General features: G+C 40.6%; 1 protein-coding gene across 4 annotated transcripts in view; it reads left to right on the top strand.

Annotated features, from left to right (window-relative positions):
• The window catches only part of RALGPS2 (Ral GEF with PH domain and SH3 binding motif 2), a gene marked incomplete at its 5' end in the record, with an annotated part of 86,533 nt that extends 67,694 nt beyond the window's left edge, over positions 1-18,839 (top strand). For 2 of the 4 annotated variants that reach the window (XM_082286955.1, XM_082286954.1), the window contains 7 exons: positions 2,293-2,347; positions 5,901-5,978; positions 7,540-7,645; positions 8,389-8,481; positions 15,555-15,660; positions 16,835-16,926; positions 18,725-18,839. In XM_082286955.1, coding sequence (XP_082143081.1) covers positions 2,293-2,347; positions 5,901-5,978; positions 7,540-7,645; positions 8,389-8,481; positions 15,555-15,660; positions 16,835-16,926; positions 18,725-18,754 — 560 coding nt within the window. In that variant the 3' untranslated portion in view covers positions 18,755-18,839. The remainder of the gene's footprint in view (positions 1-2,292; positions 2,348-5,900; positions 5,979-7,539; positions 7,646-8,388; positions 8,482-15,554; positions 15,661-16,834; positions 16,927-18,724) is intronic. The other 2 variants (XM_082286953.1, XM_082286956.1) reach the window with 2 other exon arrangements.
• Positions 18,840-20,512: the final 1,673 nt, after the last annotated feature.

Below are 20,512 nucleotides of genomic sequence, written 5' to 3'. Positions count from 1 at the left end.
GATTCTACCACAAAGAGCCTTCTTCAAAGACAGTCAGCTGGGAGGTCTTACCCAAAGTGCCTGCTTAAAGTTCTCTCTGAATTGTTACATCTGATTCTGTCTCCTCATCCCCAAACCGTGTTACTTATTTATTTGAAGAGGCTTCATGTATTGCCTTACAGAGAATGCAGCTGTGCTTTCGTTAGGATGAAATAAAGCACTGAGCTTTTCACTGTGATGTGGATTGTGGAATTTCCTGAAAGTACTGAGTGACAGTTGTTTCTTCCAGGAAATGATGAGCAGGCTCCACCTGGATAGGTTACTCCAGCTGGTCGCTCCTTTTTTTCCTGGAGTAATTCATGATTTATCTGGTAGTCTTTCTGTATGGAATTGCCTGGAATAATGTGGACTTCAATCCACATATTCTCTGTGCTGAGCAGAACTCCAGGTTATTTTTATAGTCACTTCTTTGCTCACCTGCCCTGTGGCACCTGGATGTTTGCTGATAGATTGAGTCTGAGAGTCACTTGAGATGCGAGCAACTTGAGGTAGTAGCTGGGTCTCTTTGGTCACTTGCCCTCCCAGCCACAGAGGAAGTGTGAGTCCTAGGAGAAGGAGTAGCTGGACTACTCCTCTGTGGACAGAGCTACCTGCTGCTGTACCCCTTCCAGCAGCTGGATGCTGAAGGGTCAGTGATCTGCAAATGGAAGTACTAAAAACTTTAAGGCACTTGTAGAAAGTAATGGGAGTTACCTGTTGAATATTTTACCTCCCTGCTTGCAGCCCTTCATGCCTCCACTGGAACATCACTTGTGTGTCTCTTAGCTCCTTCCACTGTACAAATGGCTCTTACTGTAGTGCTGCTGTGAACCAGGTTAGGACTTTCCTTTAGGAAAAATTCAGAACAAGCTGAGACCAAATTATCTAGTATCCCATAGAGATCATGTTAATATGTGGATGTTGAGCTAATGTTTGCAAAAGAGGCATCTCAGCTGAATTGGCTGGCAGATAAAGGCATGTATTTTCTCTTCAATTTTGCACAGAGGGAGCTTCAGCCCATGCTGAGAGTTTCATGGCTCTTGGCTGGAGTTACCCCTGCTGTGTGTAAATCTTTATTGCCTCCATCTTTACTCCATGTTTACTCAGTGAATATCCAGACTTACTTAGTACACATTATTTTTCAGGGCACCACTTTTCCCTGCTGATTTCCTGTGTAAAATTACAGGGGACTGGTTCCCATTTTCAGCTGCTGTTTCTCTGAGGGAACTCTTAAGTAAGGAGCACTGATTCAGATTCGTTGTTTGTTTGTTTTCTGGTTTGTTTCTAAATAATTCTGAATAAATTCTTCATGGGTGTTCAGGCAGCAGAGCAAACAAGATGGCAAGTTAGTGTGCCAAAAGATGGCTTCAAGCATTGACTGACATTGAATTGCACTGAAATTTAGGCATTGGGATGATCTGGAGCCAAAAATGTTGCTTTGAAGTGTGTTGAACAAGGATAATAGCTCATGTGGGCAGCTGGGCTGGTCTGAAGGGTGAGGAGCAGCAAGGCAACAGCTTGGAATTGTGTATAGAAGCTACTGAGTTCTGTTAACAGCATCTCTATACTGATAATTATTTACTGGTTTTTACCATTACGGGTAACACCCACCTTGTATCTGTATTTAAATGCTCATTTTCAGACTGATGGGATTTACTGGAATTGTAAAGTTACTGTCTTATTTATGGGACTGCCATGAGTGGATGCATCAGACATCTGGGTTTTGGGATTTTCCTCTATTTTCAGTGTTTAAAATAAAACAATTGTGGTAACATTGGATTAGTCTGCAAAGCACAGAAGGAAATAATACTGTTGTGATCTGATAGAGTAAGTGGGAGACAGCTTTAAAAAGTTGTTTAAGGCTTCCCAAATCAAATTCAGCAATGAATTTTCACCTTTGTGTCATGACTGTGTATGACTTGATAAGAAATTATTTAAATAAGTGACCTGTTCTTCTAAATTCAGGCATATCTGTGTTTAGGGTGTTCTTTGTATTTTGAAAATACGGTTCCCATTTATTAGTTCTCCTTTTCTTCAATTTCTTAATGTGGAACTTGACCCTGTCCCTTCAATCTCCATCTCAGTTTATGTGAAGTTCCTGAAGCAAATCACAAAGTGTTTTCCTTGCAGTATTTTACTGAAGTATTTTTGTGCATGTCATCTGAAATATTCTGATATTCAGAATCTTAAATATTCTGATTCTTTCAGATACAATTGACAGAGATGGCTTATAGATGATGAAATAAAGTATCATTTGTTCTTATGTTTCTCTAGGTAGCAGTGATGGTTCTGAACTCAGTGAAGAGACTTCCTGGCCAGCATTTGAAAGGTAAGGAAAACCTGGTTTTCTCTATTCACACCGTTACTTACAGTCTCTCTCTGGGTCCTGAAAATGCTGCTTGTTTTTACTGAGCTAGAGATCTTCCATATGTAAACTAAAACTTCCATATGTACACTAAAAAGCTGTAGTTAGTTCACTGGGTCTGTTAAAGCAGCAGAGAAACACCTTCTGCTCACTAATAGTTGATAGGGCTTTTATCTAATTGGGTGCTTACTCAGTGCACATGTTCTTTAAGGAGCTCAGCCAGAGAACCCAAAGACCCCAAAGGTTTTATAGATGTGGATTTCATATGTGCTGTTCGAGACCTGTCCCATTTTCATTTTCACTTTCCCTGAGACCCTTCATCTGTTCGTGGTCCCTTTGCTCCCTTGTCATTGACACTGGCACCTCTTTTTGTCTCTCATCCTCTTTTCCCTTCACTGTTACCTGCCCCTGTGTGACATGGGAAGACTCAACAGTGCCCCTTGCTCATGTCTGACTTTGTGGTGCAGAATTACTGAGTTGCTCCTCATCCAGCACCTGCAGGTGCTCAGGGGGCATTGCCCACTTCAGCCCCTTCTCATGTAGCATTTGAGAATGTGGAAAAAGACAAACAGCTGTAGTTTAACACAGACAGAGGTGCAATATTCACCTTCCCACAGCTGAGGAAGATGCACAATACAGTGCATTGCTTGCTTCTGTAACACAATTTCAGGTAATCTATCAGCTTCAGAGTTGCCATGGATGACTTTTTCTACCACACTTTGGCATTTTTTGTAGGAATTTTTGTCAAAACACTTTCTTTATAGTTGGGAACTGTTACCACAAATGTATATTCTGCCTGAGCTCACTGAAGCAGTTACAGTTCTGTGTTAGTTTTGGAAGAGGTCTTTGAAAATCTCTCTGTGCCAAAGGTGAACTCCTGGGTGCTTCATGCCCTAAATATGAATCCATACATGAGGAAAGGCCCTTAATGATTTCATTAGGTAACATCCCACATGAGCAGAGAATGCAAATGGGGTCAGAAAGGAAATCTCTCAACTTGCAGGTTGCATCACAGAGCACATGCAACATTCAGAAGGTTTGCTTTCTTTTCCTTCCCTGCTGCCTTATGGAATTGTGTCTTGATACCAAGTTATTTTTCAAAGATAAAAAGTCATAAGTTGGACAAAATGCTGAGCTGAGTGTTTTACCCAGAGCAGCATAAGAAACTTAAAAATTTTAGTAAGCCTCAGGTTTAAACTTAGGGGAACACTCTTCAGAATTGTTCTGTGGACTTCTGAGGCAAAGCAGGGGTTTTTCATCCCTGTGCTAATGAGAGCTGGCAGCCCCAGGCTCCCCCAGTACAAGGTTTGCTCCATGTCAAGCAGAAGATTCCTCCTCCAAATTCCACTTGCCTTCTGTACTTCCCTCTCTCCTGGGAGAGCTCTCTGAGAACCCTGGTGGGGGTTTCATGTGTTTCAGGGTGAGTTCTCTTGCCTGCTTCCAGGGAGAGGATAGGATTCCAGACACCATGTGTGAAATTCCTGGAGCTCTGCAGCAACCTTGAGTCTGCTCCTTGGTTTTTAAGATGATGAGGCATGTTTTAAATTTTAGTAGGTAATACACTGACATGCAAGTGGCAAAATTTGAGATAACTAGAGAGGGTCTCTCTCTGGTTTTGGTCTGTACAGTGAAGGACAGTGGTTTCCATTCTTCATAAAGACATTTAAGTGAGGGAGAGGCATTAGCTGCCTGGAATTATCAACTCTGGCAAAATTGGGGTACATCCAGTGTTGATTACTATTTTATATGCAGTGCAAGTAGGACTTCAGTATTTCTCAATGATTTAGGAACAGTATCTTGGGGTAGGAAGGCTTAAATCTGCATCATGTGCCTTAAGAGGAAGGAAACAGTTCCTGCAGACACAGGTTCCCAAAGTAACAGAAGGAATTGTAGAGTGTATTCTTGTTTTTCCTGGCCTTTCTGCTTGTAGCTGGGGAATGCAGAAGGGATGAGAACTAGAGCCACTGATTGTTTTTAGGTGCAACAGAACCTTAGTTTGAAACTTGAGAAAGTTTTCAGTGTTGGGGTGTCCCTTCAGGCCAATCAAAATTACTGGAAGAACTAAAATTCCAAGTCCTGATAAGTTACATCCTGTTAAGGGCAGTGTATTAAGTGACACTTCAGTCTCACTGGTTGTCATCCTGAGTGTCTCTGAATAGATTTCCCTGAAATAGCAGGATTGCAAGAGTGATAGCCTCCTTGTTATGCAAAAAAAACCCCAAGCTTAAAGGTAAGGAAAAAACATACTTAATTTGCATGCCAAATGGATGTATACAAAAATAAACAGCTCATATTACTTTTTTTTTCCTTTATTGTTTTATTTGCCTGTGTCTTGAGTGTGTTCTAAAAAACAATTCATAAGTTCAAAGATATCTGTTATGTTGAGAAAGAAATGATGGCAAATTCTGGAACAGATTAGTAGATAGTGATTCATTAATATCTTTTGGATAATTCTTCTTACAGCAAGAGCAATAGTTTGGGCTGGTCTAAAAAACCAAAATGACAGAAAAACCTGATTCTCTTTGTTTAATGCTGCTGCCCTTTCCTGTAGCCCTTCTTTAAGTGTATTTTGCCTGCTGTCCTGAGTTCAGGGTGAAGCATGGCCATGCTGCTGGTTTAGGTCTCCCATCCTGAAACACTGCCCTGTCCAAGCACAAGCAACTTCCCAGCTCGTGTAAAGCCCTGTCACAGGTGACAGACAGATTTGTGCTGTACTGGAGACTTTGCCTGTAAGGTTCCCCATGGCTTGTACTTAACGGCCTGCTTCCACAGAACTGCTGATTTTCAGTCTTCCAACAGGATACCAGCAACTAGAAAAATGGATAAAAACTAGGAGGTGAGGACAAAGTGCCTCAACAGTGCTTATGTTGACTTAAATGGAGTTCAGTCGATTGAGGGATCTGATCCAGAAAAACAAGGTTCAGTGAAGCAAAGCAGTGTTCAAAAGGCAGGTCTGAGGCACAATTCCTCAGTATGGACCAGGTAAATGATTTTAAAAAGTGAAGCCTACAGGTAGAGTGTACAGCTTAGATGAACAGGAAAATGGAAATATTGCTGAGCACAACAGGATTTTAAACAGTGTCAGGTGTATTTTTGACAGAGCTTGCAGTTCCTTTCAGCCCAACAGCTTGTGTGTGTTCATAGTCGTAGAAGTTGAAACCATTTTTGTAGTAACATCTGAAGTCAGATTTCATGATAAGTTTTATCAGTATGGTTCCTTTACATTTATTTAGTCTAAGCTAAATGCAGATTTTGCTCTCAAAATGTGTTATTCTTCAGTGACAGTAAAACACTTCAGTATTGTGAGTTCTGACAAAGAGAACATCCGATAAATGAAAAACCATATCATTTACTTCTGCATGCATTTTTCTAAATAAAATTATTTGCTTTTTTCTTACATGGAAGAAGTGGCTTTGTGATATGCACACAAAAAAAGTTCTGTGCTGTTTTAGCAGTCGTGCTGTTTGTGTGAATGCAAGTATATGTAATACATACAATTTATAATGGAATCCAACAGGAACAGGTTGTACCATTCTCTCGGTCCGGGGACAAGAGTGTCACGAAATGGCCATCGAGGCCACATGAAGGCCAGCAGGTACACTCCCACTGCACACAGAGGTGTCAAACCTTCCCTCTGCTGTTGGTGATTTGGTTTGATTTAATAATTAAGTGGGTGTTTTCTGATGTTACCTTTCTAACTTACATGTCAAAATAAAGGTAGAGACCTTTTTTCTTCAGTCTTAAAACTTTCCCCTTCAATGACTTTCTCTATATCAGCATAAGGACTGTTCATTCCAGTCTGCAAATCCAAATTCTGAACCATTGGATCTTTCTGCCAAGGCTTAAAGATGTTTTGCTGGCGTAGCTTTTCAGCTGCCTGCCACTGTGGAGCAGTGCAGGTAGTTCTCATGGGGAAAACAAAGCTGCTTCTGGTGCTAATGGATGGCATTCCAGATGTTTTCTTTGCTGGCAGTTCTGTACTGAATTTCTTTGCACCTCTTCCCTGAAATCAGAGAGATGCCTAAAATGAGTAACACAAATTGCCCCCAATTTAATAGATGTAATATTTGCAAGCTGACAGAGTAACGTAACTGATGGTTCTGATTCTGCATGGATACAGATTCTGTCTCCAGCTGTGTCACTGTAGTTGGGAAAAAAATGGCCATTGACTGTGAAACCTCTGTCATGTTAAGAAGCAAGCATTGTCTCACTGAGTTAAACCCATGTTCACATCTGTCAGTGTCCAAAATTGTCTCCATATCATCATCCTCAGTAGGTGCTGCAGTGAAAGTGTTTCCCACATTTCCAGTTTACTTTGGACAGTCATGACTGTTAGGATGGATGAAACAGCAAATCCTGGCTTACTTCAGAATGATTTTCGGGTGCTGTTCATTCTCTTGGCTTTTCTAGAAAGCTGCTGGGTTCAGTGCCTTAGTTACATGCACTGATTGACATTTACTGAAATGATTCCTGGTGTAACTTTCCTCTGATTGAAAATGTTTCTGAAGCCAGTCAGCTCTGTAATTTTGGTCAAGCCCAGTTTTCTTTCCTCAGTGCTGTACCTGGCCTTTGTTCCAGCCCCTTGCTCTCCGGTTCTTTGCAGGGCAGATGATCAGTAGAGCACCACTTGCACTAAAACACCTTAAAGCTGTGGTTTGGGTTTCTACTCTTTATTCCTTCCTGCTCCTGCCCACTCTCCTTGCTTTCAGATATTTTAAAGACTGTGCATGTTTGAGCTGTGCTTTGTTTTTGATGTGCTAACGGTTCTGGTGTTTCTAACCAAAAACCAGTCAAATCTTTCCTGCGAGGGCTGAAGGAGAGGTTTAACACGTACAGCAACTGTCCCAATGTACTTCAGACATTTGCTTTTTGAAATTAATTGTTCTTGTCTTTCAGTTGTTTTGAGTTTTAATTTTTTAATTAAGGATTACCTGCTTGGCTAATTAAATTTTTCTGATCACTTTTGCTTGCGAGTGTTAATTTCACAACAGCAATTCCTTTTAACAGCCAAAGTCTTTTTCCACAATGAGTCAAGTAAATAGAAAGTTGACATTTTCAAATTACAATAAAGGTATTTGCATTAGTTTTTGGTAATGGTTGGAAAATTACTTTAGGAAAAATATTTTTTCACACAACTCTTCAAATGCTCCTTTCAGCTCCCTAGAATCTGAAGATTTGGCTGTTCATTTGTATCCAGGAGCAGTTACTATTCAAGGTGTTCTCAGGAGGAAGACTTTGTTGAAAGAAGGCAAAAAACCTACAGTAAGATTTTTTTTTTAATAAATCAATTTTCTCACCTTCTTCCTTTGCCCAGTTATGAATACAGTAAAGTGGCCATTGGGCAACTAGTTCAAATGCCTGAGATCTCCTCTACCTTGCTGATTAAGGTTTAGGGTCACTGCCAGAGTTTTCATTCCTCTGTTTGGTGCATTTATTCACTTGGTAAGGCTATACACATAATCCAGGAAGCAGAGGAAAAGAGAATGCTGCATAAAGTTTTCTACAATTGCTGACAACTTCAAAATAGAGAGACTCCTGTTTTGTCTCCCTTAACAGTAGGTAAATCCCAGCAATTTATCAATAGATAATAACCCTTAGTATTTGCATTGCAAGCAGTTGATGATAAATTATAAATCAAAATACATATTCATGACAAAGGGGGATACCTTATGGCAGCACCCAGGATGGAAAAGGAAAGGGACTGACGTGCTCTGACTCCATGAAGGGTTCAGTAGGGACTGCAGGAAGCGTAGAGTAAGATGCAGAACATTTTTCTCAGATTAGAGAGGAAAGGCATGTGTTCTTTCTGCTTTCTGGAGTCTTCATGCCTTCGTAGGCCTGCATGAATAACAAACAGCAGCTTTGGAAACATGGCTGATGCTTGGCTGGACAGTCAGTGCCCTCATGTTCTTGCAGGGTGGTGCCTCCTCTTTTACAGCTCAGTGATATGAAACATTTCACTTAGCCATTGCACTTCTGGGTTTGTTTTTTTTGTTTTTTTCCAGGTAGCATCTTGGACGAAATACTGGGTAGCACTGTGTGGAACCCAACTCTTCTACTATGCTGCAAAATCCCTGAAGGCTACAGAGAGAAAACATGTATGTAAACCAGGCATATTCCAGTATCACCTGCCAAGCTAAAATGTGATTTCCTGATGTAAACACTGAGAGTAGCTCGGGCCTTGCCTGATTTCCAGTCAGCACTATCCTGTCAGTCACCTCATATGGTGAGACAGTCACCTCATATGGAAATACCCCAGGGAAATACCATTTACATTTACATGCTACACCAAGAACATCTGCTTTGCATCTGCCATGTGTCTCTGACGTTGCTGGTCTTTTAGGAAAGGAACTGTGTCTGTCCATTTTCAAAGGCAGAAGGTCTGTCTTCTGATGATTTGAGTCTTGCAGCAGCTTGTTGCAGTTTGAAATCCAGACAAGCACTGATGAGGGAAAATGGAGCAGTCACAAGATACTACAATTAAACATGTACTAATTTCCTATATGTGGTAAAATTAGACCATTTGGTTTCTCTGTGTAGTCCTGTAATCCATTAACTGCAGTGGAGCACAAAACACTTCATCTGCTCAGCAGAGAGCTGCGATGTCAGATGATGCTGGCGTTCCTTTTATTTGCTGCAGCTTGATTTGAAATAAGCTAAAAATGCTTGGCTTATGTGGGGAGGGAGCAAGAGGATTTTCTGTACCTGTCCCAGGAAGTTTGGATGTGCATTGTTCCTGTTTGAGGTCCCTGATTAATTATAATGATTCTCTTAAGGAATTGGGCAAAATTGGAGATACTTGAGCCTGAGTTCATTCACTACTCAGAATCATTACTTAGTTGCCTTGGCCAGTGTTTCAGGTTAATTTATGACAACTGTCACTGTAGAGCATTTGCTTTGCATAAAGCTTATGGGATTTTGCAAACTGAGTTGTGCTTTTGGAATTCTCGTAAAGGGGACTTTCTTTCTCTTTGGTACAAATTACTGTTTTCTTATCCTAACGTTTTTATGTGCAGAGGGTAGAGATTTGAAGCTCAGTATTTCTGGCTAGCAGGCTCCTGGATATTTGAAGTTGCTTTGTGGAAACTGTGTGTAAAGTAGCTTAATCTAAGAGATTATTTCCCACTTTTATTGAAAGTTCCTTAGGAAACAGTATTCTAATACTCAAAGTAGCTTAATAAAAGCTAATTACTTTTAGAAATATTTGCATGGTTTCTTGGCCATCCACCCCTACTAGCTTTGCTTAGGTAAGATCAAAACTCAATTTGCCTAGCCCGGGATAAAGGTTCATTAGCCAATCCTCCTGTCTTCTGGGTGTCTTGGGAAAAGTGTGTGTGTTTGGATGCATTTGTCCCTGGCTTCAGTGAAAACTTCAGGGAAGGATTCCACCTCATTAAAAGGAAAGAGCAGACTTGTAAGCTATTATGAGTAGAAATGCAAAGTATTAAAAAAAAAAAAAAAAGAGGAACCAGGAGAGAGCTTGTGCTGGCATTATGTCACTCACAGCTAGTTGCTTGTTTTTTCTGGAAACTTTGAGAAATGGAAAAGAAATTTTTGTGGTAAGGTCAGACTTTGTGTTCCTGTTACTGCTGTGATTCCTTCAGGCTTTGTGCCAAAATTGCATTTTGTTTTCTTTTAGGAATGGAGTATGTAGTTGTAAGTCTCTCTGGTTCACTGTTCTTTATAAAATTATGGAGGACTTTACCAGACTTGTATCTATTCATTCAGAAGCTTTTTCACTCTAGTGTATTAGCATTTTAAAACAATCTAAATAGCATGCAGGTTTAGAGAACTTGAAAAAATTGCTTAGCAAGGAATTATGTTGTTTGGAAATTAAGTACATTGCATTGTCACTGCCTACACATTTCCTTCAGAATAACAATTTCAGTCATTTAAATAGTCCTGCCCTTTCTATAGAAAAAGTAAATGAAGGAAAAAGGTGAAAAGTCTGGTACCTGATCCTTCTGACACTCTGTTGCTGCAAAAGCCTTTACTTTGCCTTGAAATACAGCCACATCCATTTAGAATGCTCTTTCAGAGGTTGTTTTCTAAACCTCTTGAATTGACTTCTAATATTCCCCAGTTCACTGATATGTTGTGACAGCTACAACATCTAAACTGCTGGTGAACAGAGGCTTAAGAAGCCAAAATCTGCCTCACATGTGTGTGTGCTCATGTTTCTTTGTCCAAGGATGTTCAGCAGACCAATAAGGAAGTTTGCAGAGAGGGGCAAGGACACATTTGAGTCCAGGGTGGGCAGGATTTCCCAGTAGGAGCCCACAGCCTCGTTCTTGCAAATACTGAGAGGAGTTTAAGCAAGGCAATTCCCAGGAAAAGGAGGAAGAGGAGTGGTAGTTAAAAGCAGTGAGTGCTGGAGAACATGAATTTCTTTTTAATAGTTGGCTCTATGAAGTTGGACTGAACTGTCCAGCACAACCTTGGATTTGGCTGTACACAGCTCATGTCTTGCTTTGAGCTTTTTAGGGCAGCAAACATGCTCTGTTCTGTTTGTGGATGCGAAGCCTGTTGTGGAGCTCAGTCTCTGATTTGGTTTCCCAGGTGCAGTCAAGGCTAACATATTGTAATAACTATTTGCTGCAGTTTGGGTTGTCTTTTATTGAAACAAATAGTTTGCAATGAGTGTTCACAGCAAACCTCTGCTGCAGAGGTTGTTGTAACTCAGAGCATGACCTTTATGTTGAAATTAAGGTGGAAAATCACCTGGTTACTGCTGCTGAGGTTGAGGGACTGGGGAAGGGGCTCTAGTTTATTGAACAGGCCAATAATAGGTGGTCAGTAACTTGTTCAGCTGCTCTGCCTGTGTTGGCCTTCAAGCCTGGCTATTGATGCCTTAGGTTTCCATCCATTTCACTACAGAGTTATTGTACAAAGCCTCAGCTTTGGAGTCTGTGGAGATGACTTGTCAAGGGTCACACTTCAGCTCACATTTGGTTGCATTTTCAGGCAAAGTTAATCAGGAGAGAATGAACTGCAGATGGCCAATCATCCCTAGATAGCTAGAGCATGAGTAAATGCTCCAGATACTGTCCAGTGAGATTCCTAAGAGGTTTGCTCTGCAAAATGAAGAGATCCAAGGCTAGATTTAGGCTTTGGGTTTTTTTACTTCCCAGATAAAAAGGATGATGCTGTCTGCTTTGAAGCAGCTTTCTTTTTCAAAGATTGATACATTGGAGATTTCCCTCAGCAAAATATTCCAAGCATCTTCTGGAGCCATTTAAACATCTGTCTTTTCTGCCTCCTTTCTCAAGGCCTCTGTGACATGGAAAGGAACGCTGGCAACAAAAGAGTCAGTCTGCTATATAAAGTTTCCTGGCTGGAGCTCTCATGGTAAACGTGTCTTGATTACAGGCATGCTTTTGACCACTCTGCTGCTGCAATTGCTCCAGGCAGCTTGGAATGCACCGACACTCAGAGCTCTTCCAGGCTTATAATAGCCAACCTCTTTGGAAAATTACCTCATAAAAATCCCAGTGCAATTTCAGCAAAAGGGGCAAGAAATCCCCTCCCTTTTAGACACGGATAAGCCAGCTCTTCTCCTGCCTGTGGTCAAAGGCCAAGGAGTGCATCCAGTATTGTGTGCTGCATCTCCTAAGAGTAACAGCATAAAATTAGCATTGATTTTAGATAGTGAACAGGTTTCAGTTATTACTACAGTAACAGAGAATTGTCTATAAGTGAGCATGTGAACTTCAGGGCCCAGAGATGTACAGCACAATCTAAGAGGAGTGTGTGGACAGTGGTTGTCTCTTGTATGCTGAAGTGGTACTCACAGAGAAGCCTCTGTGAAAACCCGTAGCACTTGTGCACCTTCAGAAAAGGGCAATAGTAAGAATAGCCACTTGAACTTAGACTTTAAATAAGCATGCTGAAAAATGTGAATACACCTGTAAAATAACTGTTTATAGTGATCAGACTGAGAGTCTTGCCAATTTCTGTGACAACGTAGCATGCATGAGAGATTTTTCCATGTTTGTAGGTCCTTGGAAAGCAACAGAGACTTTTTAAGGCTTCATGCTTGAGCACAAGCCCTTGTTGTTCCAAGCCGTCCATTGCATGCTATAATCAAAATTAGGTCTATTTATTTGCAGTCTAGAAAACTTGGTAGTTGTGGTTCAGGCACTTTCACTGAAATACCCTGATGAAGAATGCTGTCATTCTGGGAAGGATGTTCAGCCACCAAGAAAATGACTTGAATATTAGAAAGCTGTAGAATCTCAACAGGAGATGTGGAGGAGGAGACTTGTAGGTGCCAAAATGTTGGAGTGGAAAGTCTGTTCACAAATTATTTCAGAGTTTTTGATTCAAAAATTTACTTACAAAAGCCTTTGAGCTCAGAACAGCAACAACAGCAAAAATCAATTATGTGAAGCCTCATGCCAGGGCTGTGCAGTTTTCCATGTGTATAGTAAGAGTCATTCCGGTGGCCTGTGTTACAAAAAGCAAATAGGAACCAGGAACATTAAATTACAATGAAGCTTTCATTCCCTTCATGTTAACAAAGCAGACTTGCTGTTAGCAAGGCTCTGTGCATCAGCAGAGGGTGAGCTGCCCTGGGGGACTGTGTAAACATGGAATACAAATCCAGCCGAGCACAGGGATGGAAAGCTGACACGTGTTTCAAGCAATGACGGATTGAGGCTGGCAGGAAACACTTTGCTTGTGTGGAGCTTTTCATTTTATGGAGAAGCACCATGATTAACTGATTGTTTTGAGTGAAATGAAAAGCGAGGAGCTCTAGCAGTGTCACATAGTGGATACCTGTTGGGATATGTAACTGAGACAGGAAAGCCCGACGTGTTGTTTCCATGAAACTCTAGAAATAAGTGTTGTTCAAGAGGTACGTTTTGATGTGTAATCCATTAAAACTGCTTTGTGACTCAAATTTCCATCTCTGTGAAAAGGACCTATTAATGCTTTAGGGCTACTTGGAAGTTTGCATTTTGCAGGTCCCTTTTAAGTGTTAATTTGTGCCATCTTACTTTTTGAGGCTGTGTAGTCAGTGAGTCCATAACAAATCCCTTCTATACACTTCCCTTTTTTTAAAGAACTCATGAGCTGTATCCTTACCTTTATTCCCTTTCCTTGTCTTTATTCCTTCTTTCAGATAAAATGCCTTAATGTTCACTACAGACTGACATTACTTACTGCCTCCTCAAAGAACTTTCAGTTTCTGTTTGAAAAGGAGTTACAGCCCTCACTGTAATGAAATCTTGTCTGATAGAGCTTTATCATTTATCTCCTCCTCTTTTGAGGCATTACCACATCCATCCACTTCCCAAAGGCTGTGAGTTACTTAATTTTAGTGTGTATATTCAAAGAACCTGGACTCTTAAACTATTTTGAACTTGGTTAAAATGCTTTTTCTTTCAACTGCTGTTCATTCCAAGTTCTAATGGATTTTAAACTAAGGTTTAAAATGGAGCCGGTTGTGCAAGTCCCAGGCAGATAAACTTACCTGGACAATGGCTTCAAACTGACAAAAGGCAGCGTTAGACTGGATGTTAGGGAGAAATTCCTCCCTGTGGGAGTGGTAAAGCCCTGGCACAGGGTGCCCAGGGAAGCTGTGGCTGCTCCATCTCTGGAAGTGTTCAACGCCAGACTGGATGGGGCTTGGAGCCATGATTCCGTGATGATTCTGTGACCTTCCAGGTCTTCAGTTCAGTATCTGTGGCATAGATTAGAGTAACTGACATTAGACTTGCAATAGAATTTTATTTATAAAGTAACCGTATTTGCATGCAGAGAACATTCTTATAAACTCTTACTTTGCTCATGGTGCCTTCCAACTTATTACCAGTAACTCTTTCCTTGCTTGAACCAGAGTTCCAGGTTTGTAATTCTAAAGCAATAGTTCTAAAATGAAACAAAAGATGCTTAGTGTTTTGCATCTGCCTTGTGGCACTAGCATGAAGAATAAAAGTCTTTTAGAACTTACAGATTAGTGACTCAAAGCTGAAAGAATCTGAAGGATGTTTTATTGTTTCTAATAATGTAATTAAGGAGAGATCAAAATGACTGTGCTAATAAAGAGGTTGGAATGGAGATTCACAAGATAGGAGGAAGATGCATCTGGTGAGGACGAGCATTAGAGCTACTAGAGTTAGACCTTCTGGGCAGAGAAGTGAGGTGAAGCACTGCAGAGGGTGAGAGGGCAGGGACTGATGGAAAAGTCTCTGTTGGACCCAAGAACATGGGAGAAGGAGACCTGGCAGCTGAAGACATGAGAGAAACTGAATGAGTTGGGGGTTGGGGCATGGATGGGACTGCCTGAGCAAGCGAGGAGAAGCCAATTGGGAGGGTCTACTAATAGGTGAAAAAGGAGGCCAGGGAGAAGGAAGCTTATGGTTTGGAAATAAGTTGGATTTAATGGGTGAGTAAAGCCTGGAACTGAGAGAAGCATGAGAAGGAGAAAATAATACTGTGACCAAGTGAATGAAAAACAGCGGGATCAAGGAGCTGTCAGGAGAGGGACTAGTGTAGCAAAGACAGGTGGTGTGCTTAGGCCTAAGTTACCTGTCAATGCATGTATAACACCTGGAACAGGAAAACCCCATCATTTTGAACATCTTGTCAATAAATGAGCACAACTGCCCATTTCTGGGCACTTACTTATTGAATTTACATCCTCACTTGATCCATTTATTTCTTCAGATCATAATATTTAATTACACAGTTGTGTTATCTTGTCCCCGGGATTCATGTTATGTGTAATTACAGACTACTGTAATAATTAGTGCATGCTAACTGTGAATAGTTACAGCAAGTTCAATTCTTCTGTTTGTGAGCCGTGGGGGGAATAGGTTTGCATTTATTAATGCACTTTTGAACTATACTGTACGTTCAAATGTGCACTAATGGGGTGAGGAATGCTGTAGTAATCATGCAGTGCAGATTAGATGTCTAACAAGCTTTTGCAGATGGTGATACTCCTTTTAATTTGTTTCGAATATCATTCATTGTATTAAGTTCTTTTTTCACTGATTTCATACAAACTCTGTTAATTTTCTTAATCTTGTGAAGTGCTCTGCTTCGTCTGATGTTACCCAGTCTCTAGCAGTGTCCCTGAGAGGAGCTGCCCTTCTGGGTACTTGTTCTGTGCAGATCTGGCCTCTTGTTCTAACCCCATTTCCATCTCCGTTTGCATTTCCAGTTCAAATCCACGCCAAGTAAGAGCGTCTCAGTGGTGGGCTGGATGGTGATGATGGCAGATGACCCTGAGCATCCAGATCTCTTCTTATTGACTGATTCTGAGAAGGGTAAGCAGTGCACTGATTCCCAAAATAAGCACTGGCTTTGCTGAGGTCATTTGTCAGCAAGTAAATGAGCAAGTGAAAGGTGACATCCTCGCAGCTTCAGCTGCTCTCCAACATGTTGTTTTTGCCTTTAGAATGCTACAGGAACAGTAACCCATGGAGAATCCTTAGTCTTCACTGAGTTCTAAGAGCTCTCCAAACTCTTAACAACCCCAGATGTGATTTTAATTGGAAGTATTCATCTGCATTCATTTCAGCTATATTTAGAACACTTTGAGGCATTTTCACATGTGTGAAAATGTAAGTAACGATAAAAAAAACCCCATTCAGCTAACACTAGGTGCTTGAGCAGTCCCTTGTCTCCAAAGGCAAACCAAAACCCAAACCATCTGTCCAAATGTAGTGCTATTACCAGGGAAAACCCCTCAGAGATCTTGTCTGTTATGTGGAGAAGCCTGTGGATTTCCATTACTCCAACACAGTGCCTGCTTTCAGCTAAAACTCTGAAGAAAATGTTACTTTTCCATGGCACTTCAAATTGTGCAGAAAGAACATGATTAAAAGTTCTGATAAAGGAGCTTAAAATTATTTAATGCTTTGTCTGCTTCACGTCTTAGTACATTTTATTTCCAAGCATCTCTTCTAGCACCACTGATAGGAGGTATAAATTGTGAGTGCTTGTCAGCTTAAAGTCTGCAACAGCAATCTGAAATGTTTTTGTAACACTTGACCTTCCTGAACCCAAACAAGCACTGTGTAACTCCAGCCACTGAAAATACTGGTCTGAAATGGATCAATATGTTTAGGAGTGATTTTCACATATTTTCAAATGTAGCATTCCAGGGTGCATTTCAGTGGTATCTTGCACTTCATCAAAAAATTGTGATATTATAAACAAATTGCAATGATGGCACTGAACAAAAACATTTTTGTTTTGAGGGATGTTTTGTTCTTTCGTAGTTGATGCAGGCATTAGTTGAAATGTAGAATGCTGGCAAGGAAGACAGGCAAGCTGAAACTTCTCTTCAATAGGTCAAGCAATTGCACCTATTCCAGACAAAGTGTAAAGTTATATGAACCTTCTGTTATAAATTTAGAGGTACTTGAATATGGGTAGGATTTAAGTGTACAGCATTGTTTGTGTTCCTTCATCTGTGTTTTTTTTCCTCTTTCTTAGGAAATTCATACAAATTTCAAGCTGGAAACAGAATGAACGCAATGCTCTGGTTTAAACACCTGAGTGCTGCCTGCCAAAGCAACAGACAACAGGTGAGAGCAAGGCAGTGAAAAGGAATGAGCTTTTAGGAGCTCAGAACTGATGGACCTTCGAGCTGCCCAAGCTGTCACTGAGGGCTTTGTGTGTTCCCTGAGCAGCCTCTACGCCCATCTCACGTGCTGAGTGATTTGCCTTGGCTTTTCTCTTTCTCCCTTTGCAAACAAGTCCTCAGAGCTTCTGGGGTAATGAAGGAAGATTTGGGGCTACCTGGAGGCTAATTTAAAGCAGCTGGGGAAATGCAAGGAATGCCCTAAAATACCTGTCTGAGTGGCAGTATTTCTGTATTGCCCATTTGAAAAAGGCTATTGTACAGCTACATAAAAAGCTGTGAACTGCAGCATTCAATATCAATTCCAGATAACTCTCCTGAAGTGCCTTTTTTCAGGTCATGGACATGGGTATTTTCTGCTGTTCATGTATTTTGTATTCCTAAAATGTATACAAAGTAGTTTAGCCCTTGGTACATTTTCCAGTCTTTGAAAGCAAAAGTAGCATTTTCCATGAATCAAAAAGGAAGACAAGACTGCTCCAACCCTATTAAATGGTGTTCTGGTATAAATTCTTACTGACCTTCTTCATCAGCAAAATCTTTTTTAAGTTGCTTTGTCTCCCTGAACTCTTCCTTCTCTTTGCACATTAGTTTATGGAGTTCTCAGAGCAGAAATCCTACTGAATTTCAAGGGGAAACAAAAAGGCTTTTCCAGATCCTTTTGTGCTTTCTTGTTCAATTCTGCCTCTGAGAGATAGCTTAAGAAGTAAGGAGGGTTGCAGAAGCTCCTGTGAAGGTATTTGAGACAGTGCAAAGGAGAGAAATCGTGTTCCTGTCTGAAGAAAGTGGGGATGGTAGCAATTAGTGGCCAAGAGTTTGCAAGTAAGTGGTGAAAAATGCCTCTGAAAACAGCTTTGGTTCAGTAAGGGTTAACAATGCTGTTTATTACTGTTAACGGTGCAACTGCCTTAGAAAAATTGGATGTTTAAATGTGTTTTCAATAGAGTATAAGCACCTAGTCAGCTGAACAATACTAAGAACTATTTTAATAGATACTATTTTTGATTTTAATGGTGCAGCTTTAGCCCAGCTGAGCATTCTTGCTTCTACAGGTAAATGGTAGATGCAAGGCAAGAAATGCTGGATTCAGATCTGACCATGCCGACTGTTCATTGACAGTCAGCAGGAATGTGGTGCCTCTTTAATAACCTGACTAAACAAGAGATGTTGCTGTCAGACAGATTCCTGATGGAGAGAAAATGGGAATATAAACTAATGTATTGCAAACGAGCTTTAATCTTCATGAAAGGGAGTGATACTGCAGTAGGCATTCGGGTTTCCTAGGGGAAAAGCCCAAACAGCTGTTTGTGCCTCATTTTTTAAATTACTCTTAAAAACAGACTAAGGGGCCTACATCAATCACTGATCTGTGTGCCAAGAATTTTCTAGCTGTGGCTCAGGTGAGAGGGTTCTCCTTGTCTAGCAGAGCTGAGATTTATCATGTTAAGGTTGTGCTGCTGACAATTTAAATCTTAAATGTCCTTAAAATTAGGAAGTTCTATGGCCATATAAGGTTTATCATTTGATAAACCTTACAGCAGTTTAATATTTTGATTATATTATTACTGGGTTTTCTACAGCTCTAAGTGTATTTTTACTGCTAGGTGATAGTTGCATTCCTTCTCCCATTTTTGAAGACAGAATGATGGGCATTTCAACAGATGTCTAGTCTGTGAAATAGTTGAATGCAAGTAGCTACTATCGGAAGTAAATTCTTTTATCATTTTTATTTTTGTTTTCAGGTTCCTGCCAACTTGATGACCTTTGAATAACAGGCAAATTCAAAACAATAAAAAAAAGGACAATTTGAACCATCTCATATTTGAGAGCAAGGTCCTGATGAAAAACGTGCCAGCTGTATTCTGTGCCAGAACAGAACCTGTCAACTCGATCTCTGAACTCTGGAGCCCTGAACAAAACCACTAATGGTTGGGGAGAGGAGTCCCCCAAATTAAAAATGGATTTGCAACATGAATTGCCATGGACCATGCTTCGTTATGTTCTCAGAACTGACCTGTGGAAACCACTGCCTTAAAGAGTGAAAGGAGAAACAACGTGAAACACCAAATAGTGTGTGTGAAACTTCTGGCGGTGCTGTGCTTGAGTTAAATAGATTGTAGCTAGTTTTGAGTTTCTTTTAACTTTATACTAATTTTGAAAATAACTCACCTTTTTAGGCATTCTTAAGAAAGCAGGTAAGCTGGTATTTAAGAGTTGTATCAAAAGCTGTGTATGAACTGGGTGAAAGGTACTCCTTGTTCTGGAGGTGTTCTTTAGACTATACCAGGAGTCCTGGAGGGGAGCTTGTCGCAGGCACACTTAGCCTGGAGCAGTGTGATTTCTCTCAGACCTGCAAGTATAAGAAATGGAGCACAGCTGCGAGTTTAGAGCAGCACTGAGCTTGCAAACCTTGGACCTGTTATGGGAGCCAGACTCCGACAGTGGCACAGAGGCTGAGCCAAAAATCAGTTTGGTACGTTTTGACCTAATTCCTGGTTAAAAACACGTGTTTTGGGCAGTTGGGGGGGGGAATGTGTGCAAGACAAAACTGAAAGCACTGTTGGGTCAGAACTGAGTGTTTTCATCCCGTTTGTTTCCACACCTGTGACTCTCCTACACAGAAAAGCTGAATGACAAAGCACCAACACCGGGGTACAGCTCACTGAGACCTTTGACTTTGGGTATCTGCTAATTATCAGTTAGGGACCACTGCTAGTGTGTGGTGTTTCATAACAGCACTTCAGATGGACATTTTAAAAAGATAGAGGCACAACTTCAAGCTTTCATGTTCTCATTTGGCAATAACTGATTTTAGTATCTGTCTTGGTCAAAGTAGTTGACGTTGTGTGGTGTTGATAACATGGCCTAAAGCAGACCTTACATACAGAAGCTCTTTTGATCTTCAGACAATTAACTAATTTATTAGAAGGTAGGATAACCTAAAGAGAGAAAAGGTGTGGGGCCATCAAAATTCCATCCTTGACAGGAATCATTCTTGGTCACTGAAATTACAGAGAAAAACATAATGGTTGTAAAAAGGGAGCTGTGCTTTATGTGTGTGTTTGATGCTTAAGACTTTGATTCTTGCTTTATTGGGGTTTCCTTGACATCACCTGGTTTCCTGGATGATTAGTCTTTCTTTAATCTTCAAAAATATGATCTTTGTAAAGCAAGGAAACATTGTCCAAAATATGACTCTGATATTGGAACTTTGAAGTCTGTGAAAAAGTAGTAACTGTTCCATTGACATTGTGGTTTAGTGGCCGTAAATACGCTAGCAGATTCCACCATGAATTCTCCTTTTTAAACAGAAACAAGCTACCTACCAGTCTGTTTCAGAGTTCTCTGACTATCTAATAAAGGTTTCTACTAGTAGTTGTTATTTTGAACATGTATAGTTTGTTTATTGCATCTGAGTAGAAGCCTGTAAATTCACTTGTGAGGTTTTTTTTCCCAGAGTCAAATTAATCACGTAATGGAAAGGATTAATTTTTGATTTCTGGCGGGCAGAAAGAAGGATAATCCAGTGT

Source organism: Coloeus monedula (genome assembly GCF_965178545.1).
Source record: "Coloeus monedula genome assembly, chromosome: 9".
Classification (NCBI taxonomy): Eukaryota; Metazoa; Chordata; class Aves; order Passeriformes; family Corvidae; genus Coloeus; species Coloeus monedula.
This window is presented reverse-complemented; position numbering and strand designations above follow the sequence as displayed.